The sequence below is a fragment of the Lathyrus oleraceus genome, chromosome 6 (genome assembly GCF_024323335.1).
Source record: "Lathyrus oleraceus cultivar Zhongwan6 chromosome 6, CAAS_Psat_ZW6_1.0, whole genome shotgun sequence".
Lineage (NCBI taxonomy): Eukaryota > Viridiplantae > Streptophyta > Magnoliopsida > Fabales > Fabaceae > Lathyrus > Lathyrus oleraceus.
The window spans coordinates 11,984,728-11,994,879 of NC_066584.1; the positions used below are offsets into that span (position 1 = coordinate 11,984,728).

The 10,152-nt window shown below is 33.1% G+C and overlaps 1 protein-coding gene across 1 annotated transcript; it reads left to right on the plus strand.

Annotated features, from left to right (window-relative positions):
• Nucleotides 1-3,762: 3,762 nt before the first annotated feature.
• LOC127091549 (mannose-P-dolichol utilization defect 1 protein homolog 2) lies at nt 3,763-10,152 on the plus strand (the record flags this gene model as incomplete). Its single annotated transcript, XM_051030217.1, is given in 8 exon segments — nt 3,763-4,090; nt 4,951-5,104; nt 6,175-6,247; nt 6,345-6,411; nt 6,602-6,661; nt 7,919-7,979; nt 8,063-8,104; nt 9,877-10,152. Coding segments are annotated over 8 exon segments (708 nt in total). The 5' UTR covers nt 3,763-3,943.

Here is a 10,152-nt window from a genome sequence, read left to right on the forward strand (position 1 = left end):
AATTCCATGAGGATGAAGGATCTATGAAGAAATTGTGTGTTTATGTGAAGAATTTTGGAATTTCAATGAGAGAGAATTTTGGAGGGAAAAATGGATTCTAGATCTAGAAATGTGATTATGAGCAATTCTTTTATGATTTGTTATTTATACCATGTACTAATCACTTTGCTAATCCAAATTTGTAATGGTTAATGAAAATTAGCAAGAATTGGAATGGAATGCAAAAAATGAATAATGATGTACCATGGCCATGCACCGCGTGAATAGTAGCATGCAAATGCTCACATTCACTTAAAATCAACCAATGAACACAATGCAAGTGGAATTTTACTCATGTGATGCACCAAATTTGAATTCCCCATTTTCCCTCCAAAATGCACTTGAATGGACATATGATCATGTGAACTTTTTTCATGCAATGCAATGCTTGATTTGGAAAATATAGGTCACGAGGAGCATTTTGCAAAAAGAGTGGCTTCATTTGGAGTTTTGGATCAAAAGTTATGGCATTTTGAAGTTCCAAGCATACTTTGCAATTATTTGTTCATAACTTCTCAACCATTCATCAGATGCTCATGATATTGGACTTTTTAAAAAGAGGAGAGAAAGATCTTAAACTTTCATGTTCACCAAAAATTCATTTGAAGCTTCTTTGATGTTGGAAAGTCAAGTTGAATGTGGTCCAAAAACTTGCCATTTTTGGAAACTTTCAATTACATGTCACTTTCCATTTTTGGAAACTTTCAATTTTAGGTCACTTTCCATTTTTGGAAACTTTTGCCCTGACTTCAAATCCTTCAAGATAGATGTTGGAAATGACAAATGAACCTCTTTTGAACATGATTGAGATGTTAAAACTCATTTCTCCACCTCCTAGCCCTCAGTTGACTTTACAGTTGACTTTCAGGTCTTCAGATGACCCTGACATGCTCTGATCAGCTTGAGCCTCCACCACTTGGGAAATTTGCTCCAAAATGAACCTCTAGCTCATATAAGCCAAATATAATGACCATGTGATATCCATCTCAAGAAATAACCTCATCTCCTTGAGAAACCCTGATTGGAAAAATATCACTGATTAGGGTTGACCAGAGGTCAAAACCCTAACCCAGAGGAACCTGAGCATGAACAATAAACCCCTTGAGGAGGACATAACCATGATGATGGTGATATACCCTTGCAAACAAGATAATGTTCAAGCTCTTTGAGGAATCAAGAAACCCTGACTGAAGCAGAAACCCTCAGATGGCTGTTCACCAATTCAATAAGACCCTCAGGCTCAAATCATGTACCTTCTACATCTTCTGCAAAGACTTTGGAGGATGATCTCTTATTTCCATGAAATGCAAAAATGCAATGCCTAATGCCCTAAAAATGAAATGCAATATGCTAAACTAGTCCCAAGAAGAGGAGGGCAAATTTTGAGGTGTTACAAGTACAACCAGTTATATTTGTGAAACAAGGCCAATAAAGTAATGTATACAAGTTACATAAAGCTATGTATGGACTCAAACAAGCTCCAAGAGCGTGGAATAAGAAGATATATGGTTTTATAAGGGAAAAGGAGTTTGTAAAGTGCACAACTGAACATGGTATGTAGGTTAGAAGAAGGAGATGTGATTTGCTCATACTTTTCCTCTATGTAGATGACTTGTTGTTAACAGGCAGCTGCAAGAAAGAGATTGAAGACTTCAAATATGACATAAGCAAGGAGATTGAAATGTATGACCTGGACAACATCTCATATTTCCTTGGTATTGAATTCTACAAGAATAGTAGTGAGATGATGATGCACCAAAGGAGATATACAAGTGAGATACTCAAAAGATTTGAGATGAAGGATTACAATGCAATTTCGACACTAGTTGAACCAATACTCCAATTAATGAAAGACTCAAATGAAGATGATGTTGATCCAATACAATACTGAAGACTCATTGGATCATTGAGACACCTCTGTCACACTAGGCCTGATCTAGCATATAGTATAGTCATTGCGAGTAGGTTCATGCAAAAGCCAAAGGTATCTCATCTTACCGCCACCAATAGGATACTAAGGTACCTCAAATGAACACTAGACTATGTCATTTTGTTTCCTACAGCTGATGAAGGAAAGAAATGAAAACTAGTGGGATACATTGACTCAAGTTGGTGTGGTGACGCTGAGGATAGAAAATCCACATCTGGTTATGTGTTTATGCTAGGTGGTTCACCAGTTGCTTGAATTTAAAGAAAAGAATCAATTATAGCTCTGTTATCATGTGAGACTGAGTACATATTTGCCTCTCTTTGTGCATGTCAAGAAACATGGATGGTGAATCTGATTGAGGTGATTGAAGGTAAGAATCGTGGAGCAATGATCATAAAGATTGGTAACACGTCTGTTATCAGTTTGGCCAAGAATCTGATAAGACATGGAAAGAGTAAACACATTGAGATGTGATTCCATTACCTTAAAGAGCAAGTAAGAAATGAGAAGCTGAACTTAGAATATTGTAGAACTGAAAATCAGATTCCAAACATCATGACCAAGGCAGTGCATGTATAGTTGTTCAAGAGATTAAGAACTATGACGAATGTAGATAGTTTAGACATAATGAATTATGTGGTGTCATAAATATTTAGTTCTCTGTGTTAAGCATGTTGTAGATGCAGGATTTGATAAGTCAAATTTACATGTATTCGATATAGTCGAATACAGTTTGTAGTAGTCGAATCTGCATGTATTCGACAAAGAGTCAAATACAACTTGTAATAGTCTAAGCTGTGTGTATTCGACAAAGTCGAATACAACTTGTAATACTATGAGCTGTATGTATTCAACAAAGTCGAAGTAAGTTAGTTTGAGATTGTTTGATGTGCAAGTAGTCTCATTATAAATAGAAAAACACTTTTTATTTGTAAGACGATTGAGATCAGAAAGATCAAGAGAAGATCAATATATTCTTTCTTCCACTAATGTGTGATTGGATCACTATGGTAAAAAGTGAAGAACAAGAATCATGAATCAATCAAAAAAGTGATTGAATCTTATTCTATCAAGATCAATTTCAATAGATGAAAATTAATTTTATTTGTAAGAAATTGATTCACATAGTTCAACTCTTGCGACCACTCTATAGATTTTCTTGATGATTAATTGATAACTATAGTGAACTCAAAATATAACTCGGCCAAATTTTCTGTAACACCTTTTTTTTATTTAAAATATTTATTTTAAATTAATTATTTTTATAGTGTAACATATGAATTATTAGAGTTCTTCGATCAAAATAATAAATTGTTATGATTTGTGTAAATTTGTTTACATTTAAAGTAAAACTAAACTCTTAAGGCCAGTTTATTTTAGCTATATAAAATAAGAAAATGGATTTTTTTAAATATTTTTGAAAATGAATTATATTAAAACGTTTTTCAAACTATTATAATTTTTTTTAAATTTGATTTTTATAAATTAAAAGATTAAATTTGTCATTCTATAACATAAATATATATTATTAAAGATTAAAATATAATCAAAATCACAATTTTTAATAAAATTATATACTAAAAATGATCTTTACAAAAAATTATTTGAAATAATTTTAAATTTTTTATTTTAAATTTTGATATCCAAAATAATTTTCGATAAAATAATAAAATATTTTAAAATTAATTATTCAAATCAATTTTTTATTAAAAACTTTAAAAAAATATATTTATGAATTTTTTTTACACCAAAATATAATACTATAAAATCATTTAAAAACAAACAAACAAAATGCCCTTGTTTTCAAACAGGTATTAGTATTTGTTTTTTCTTTTTAAACTAAAATCATTCAACGAAAAAAAGAGAATTTTAGAAAGTTCAGTTTGAGTAAACATTGACGGCAACAACAACAACAAACCAGAGAAGCGATTTTTTGCATTGAAAGAAACCCTTAGATTGAGATCGGAGAAGACGATGGAATATCTAGGGATTGATTTGAGTTGTGCCGTTGGATCTCTTCGTAACGGAAACTTCCCTGACAAAGATTGCTTGCTTCCTCTCATTTCCAAACTCCTCGGTTACGCCATCGTCGCCGCTTCCACCACCGTCAAACTCCCTCAGGCACTCCTCTTTTACTCTCTTCTCTCAATTTTCCGTTTCCGCTATCGTTAACTATTTTCTCTTTTCTCAATTAACGGTTTAGGGTAAAGTAATTAATCGATTAGGTTTTAATAGGTTCGTAGTTTGTCATGCACTGTAATGCTTAATTTTGTAATGATTAAATTTTTTTGACTCTTTCTTACTGTTAATTCTTAGGTTTTATATATCCTAGCACTGAAACCTCTGAAAAAAGTGTGTATGAGTGTCCACCGACACTCGTGATTAAGTTTAATTTATTATTTAAAAAAAATTATTATCAGTGTTGATATGTCAGTGCGGTTTGATGCTTTTGGTGTCCATGCTGCGTAGTTTTATATGTTGTATTCATTAGTTCCAATGATATCTTCGTTTAATGTTAACTAGTGTTTTTAGTTGATAAATGTTGATTTATGCTTGTTTGATGTGAGTTTGCTTCAGCTGTGGTGAAAGTGAAAATTGATTTTGGTTAAAAGATGGAATGATAATATGGTTGAATCAATTCATATAAAATTGAGTTGAATGATAATATGGTTGAATCAATTCATATAAAATTGAGTTGAATGATAATATGGTTGAATCACTTCATATAAAATTGAGTTGAATAATAAATTTGAGGCTAAAAGTTATAGCTGGAAGCTCAAACTCGAACTCTCGGCTCCGGGTTATTGTCAATTCTGAAGGCAATAACAATTCTACTTGACAACACTTAGTTCTGGAAAATCAATTTTTGTACTTCTAGAATTACTTACTTTTGCTAAAATGAATCTAACCATGCACTTAATTTGTTTGCACTTTGAAATTCAACTAGGTTTCCTAACTGTGTTGATATTTGTGAAGCTCAGATTTTGAAAATTTTGAAGCATAAAAGTGTGAGAGGCCTTAGCATGTTAGCGTTCGAGCTTGAAGTTGTTGGGTATACCATAGCATTGGCTTACTCTCTTCACAAAGGCCTTCCTTTTTCAGCTTATGGAGAATTGTTGTTTCTTTTGATCCAAGGTACACTTATGTTTTGCAATTTTGTTTTTGCTTACTCCTTGGTCAGTATCAGTATATGTTCTTTATCATTCTTACATTCAACAGTTATGTTATATAATGTACTTTTGAACTGTACTGTGGCGAGGGTTGAATCAGAATGAGGTAGCACTAAAAAGTTCTTTATCATTCTTACATTCAACAATTATGTTATATAATGTACTTTTGAACTGTATTGTGGCGAGGGTTGAATCAGAATGAGGTAGCACTAAAAAGTTCAATGAAAAAAAGATGATATGAAAAACCAAAAAAATGGCAAATTTTGGATGTTTTATTGGAATGGGTGACTTCTTGGGCAGTAAAGTGCCAATAAAAGCACGAGCTAAGTGTCCTGGTGGACAATTAGACATTCTAGAAAAGATAAGAAAAGAGTGAATGTATTAGAGAAAAATGGGGATTGTAGTACTAGTAAAAAACAGATTAAAAATTGTCACCTAAGATGGTTCGGTAGTCATGTGAGAAAAGACCAATGGAGATCCCAATAGGGAAAGTTGATGATGTGGACAATACTAGTCCAATAAACGAAGGTAGAGGAAGACCAAGTAAACTCTTAAGGGAAACAAAGGCCTCAATCCAAATAGGCTTTCTACGGACGACTGTAGTAGACTTTAATAACTGTGATTTGGAAGTTTTTAGAGATGTAGGCTGGATAGCCATATTATTTGAAAGGTCTTGGCTTCTATAAAAGTTAAACCAAATTTACACCTCAGCCTTTATATGAGATCATTGTTTTCATTCCTGATTTGTTACCCCGCAAGAACTGGCCCGTTGATTGACTGTGTTTGAATATTTTTTTTTTCAAACATTGTCTCTATTCTTACTTGGTTGAATCATATAATACTAGTTTGTCCTGCTGTATTCTGTTGATGGTTTTGATAATTTTACATGCTGAATTGCTGATATTTTTGCATCCTTGTGCAACATAGGCTGTTGATGATGCAACTTGTACAGCTCTATCTTTTCTTAGATATATCTTGCTCTTACTTTTTCGTGATTTAGTCTAACTTAATTCATCCTCTCCATTTCTGAAACAGCTTTTGTATTGGTTGCCATAATCTACTACTATTCTCAACCTATTAGTACAATCACATGGATTCGGCCATTGATGTATCCTACCTGCTTGTTGAAGCACTATGTTTTCATTCTCACGTTTTGCAATATAATCAAATGTTCTCGATCATTTCCTTGATACATTGATTTTCAGATATTGCGCTGTAGCACCCACAGTCTTAGCTGGTAAAATTGATCCTATCCTCTTTGAGGCCTTGTATGTAAGTAATAACTTTATAACTTTATGGTCAACATGCATTTACTTATGGTGCTGAAATTTTTCTCCAAATGTGTATGCTGTATTCCTCTGTCAATTCATGATGTTGAGCATTTTAGCCTTTATTTTATGATTAGTAGTCTATGAGGATCTCTATCTCCAATATTTCTTGATGGGAATTTGATCTTTTGCAGGCATCCCAGCATTTAATATTTCTGTGTGCAAGGGTCCCACAAGTATGGCAAAACTTTTCTGTAAGTAGAAACACAAAGTGCTGTTTTGTGTTCATGCTATATTGTGTTGAAGAAAATACGTAGTTGTCATGAAATTTTTAAACTTCTTTGTTTTCTAATTTAAACATGCATTTATGATACTTGCTTGTCCCGTCAGTATGGCTACTTTTTCCCTTTTAGAAACTGGTAAATAAGCTATTTTGTTGTACAATTGATGATGATCTACTTGAAACTAGTTAGATATATGGTTGTCAAACTGTCAAGTTAACAAATACAATCATACAAGTTTCTAATTCAGGTACTAAAATTGAGTTAACTTGCTTACAAAATTGTTTTATGTAAATTTTGATAGACTCACATAGACTTGCATAGAATCACACCTCAAAAGTTTACAACATAATGGTTATTTCTCCTGATACATGCCCCTAAATTTCATGTTTTTAAAAAAAACCAAAATGATACGGCTGAATGAAAAGGTTCCAGTTCACAAAACTTCAATCTCACCATTGTGAGTTTTAGCACTCAACTCGACAGATTATCAATGTGAAGCATCTGCAAATGAGGTGAATGATGTTGTATTGAGTCTCAACCCCATATCTCCCACCCATCATAAATGAAGTGAAGCGAAAAACACGAACGGACCCATCTGATGAGCTGAAAGTCTGAAACCTAGCTCTACTGAGCTAAATCCAGCAGCTCCAACTAGAGGAATTCAGTCCCGCCATTCTTTTCTCTTAGTAATTTTGAACCTTTGTCAATCTGTACATCAATTCTGAACTTATTACACTTTTTTGTGTGCTGAATTGTTAACATCATGTGATTTGTGAATTTGTCCATCGCTGGTCAGGTCCTGTGGTTAGAATATTTATTAGAATGTTGATAACTACTAAGTACTCACTGATAAAATATGTTTAGATACTACGACAGATGCCCTAAGCGTTATTTTTGTATTAAGTAAACTTCTAAATTTACAAATTGAGTTTACGTAGATTTCATGAGTTGTGTAGACTCTTGGGTTTGACAACATTGAGTACATGACAAATATGGTTTCTATGTTGCTGGGTTGCCATCCTATATGCGTTTTAAAGAAAACTAGGAGCTTTTATTCCTCTTGTAATGATAGGCTAGAATCCTGTCAACTCTGTTGATGTGGGTATGCTGAATTTCCATATTATGCCTCAATGTTTGTTTTTCCAAAATGTTTCAACTAATAAAGTGTATGTCAGCAATTTGTTTTTCACCATTCTTATTTGTAACTGGTAACTCTGATTTGAGCAGAATAAAAGTACAGGGGAGCTCAGCTTTTTAACTTCTTTTATGAACTTTGGAGGTTCAATGGGTAAGCCAATAGATATTTAATAGAACTTAGGCTGCAGTTTGCATTTGTTGGAATACTAAATTTTTTGTTTATATTTACTGCAGTTAGAGTATTCACCACCATCCAAGAAAATGCCCCCCAAAGTGGTATCCTTTCTTCTTAGATTGTTTTCATCATCATTTCTTTTTTTATTTGCCATTGTCATCATTGAATATTAAATCAGTTTTAGGCGTCAATTGCAGTGCTAAAAAAGTAAGGGCTCGTTTGATTACTGTGTGCAGAAACATTTATACTTTTTTTAAAAACCAAAACATGTTGCAAGATGTCCCCCTATCTCAATTTTGACTGCAGAAAAATGAAAATAATTTGAAAATATCTTCCCCTTTTTTTGCCTTATTTTTTATCCTCAGTTTGTGGTATTATATTCATGTATTCATGAAATTTCTATCTTCCCCTATTCTTGGCTTGATAATTGTTTCCATCTCATTGAAGTTTCTTCTAACTCTTCTGTGCAAGACAAGTGGATCCTCCACCATTTGTGAAATTACCCAATTTTTTTGTGAACTTTTTAGAAATTAAGTTTGAGAAATCCCAAAAACAGCAGGTTCTTTTTCCTTTTGTCATATGGGTGGGTTCTCACACTTAGATTTTTTAAACTTTTCTTAGCAGTAACTATTTGAGTGGTTGTATATCTATGTTTAAGTAGCTAATTACCATAAGGTGTTATAGTTTGGCCTTGGAGGAAGAAGAACTGTCTGATTTCCATGCTTTGTTTTCTTTTTTTGGGGAATAGTTTTCATGCTTTGGTATTGGCTACTGAAGGATGGTAGATATTGTTAACTCTGTTTACATCAGAACAAGCATCTGTGTCTGTTTTGTTTAGATTTCTGTGGAAGCTAATGGGAAAAAACCACATTCCAAGGCACTTTTTACCAAACCAAAGAACTGTAGCCTTTGTCAAACTTAAGTTTAATAGTCTTCAGCGCTGTAATAAACAGGCAACCTTTGTGATTTCACAAAACTGCTTCTAAAAGTTATTTTCCCATTCACATTTTCCCCCTTTCTATGAAATTGTTCTTAAATCTACATTTGAAAATTACAGACAAAACTAGCCAGACCACTATTTGTAGCTGAAGGATAGAGTGAAACACTTTGTATTGAGTGTAAGGATTTGGATACTCATCGTTTTTTAGAACAGTTAAATTTTTGTTTTGGGGGGGAGATATAATAAACAGTCCTATTGCCATATTTATGGCACTCTATACCAGAAAACATAGATCCCTACTCAAGGGAATTTGTGTATCTCCCTCTCCAAGGAAGGACACTCATTTTTCATAAGAATGAGTTATGGAAAACATTACCTCTTGCTCATTAATTTGCTTCAGAGATGCTTAATAATTATCTTCATCAACTCACATTCATATACAGATCTCTTGGAGGATCTAATGACTAAGATAGTATATCACTTGAGAACTCGAGCTCTCTATAGACTAGCTTTTCTTAATCCTTATGAAATAGAAACCCAAGTTTTTTATGCTTATATATACTTGTGCAAATGTTCTGTGATGTAATGCTTCGAAAATGGTTATTTTTCAGAAGTTTCCTTTTTAAGTTGGTTACCACTTCTGAAAGTCACTTTCAGAATCATAACGTTTCTATCATTTTGTCGAAGAAATTCAACATATTTTAACAAATTCTTATTGATCTATTATGTTGAAAGAAACTTTTGAGATGATCTCCACTCAAGCATCTGGCGATGTTAAATTATTAAACCTTTTTTTTTTAAAGTTAAATCATGTCTTTCATCTCTTAACTTACAAGTTATTATGGGTATATTTCAGTCTTTTTGACATTTACGTTTGTTTGTTTATTCTGACCGTTATATATAATTGTGACTGTTTCCTTAATTCTATTGAAGTTCTACTGGGCTATGCAATTGGTGTTGCGACAAATTTTACCATCTTAAGTCAGATAGTGATGTACCAAAAGCCTCAGGCTACTAAAGAGAAGAAAGTGAGATAAAACTATACGGGTATCTCCGTATCCCTTCATTGTGTTCAACTCTCAACAGGCGCTGCTGCTGCTGCTGCTGCAGCATGGACATGCCATGCACACAATTTTATCAGTCTTGAGTCAACCCCCTAACTTTACGCAATTTCAATGACCTTTCTTACGATAGCCAATAGTGCATAAG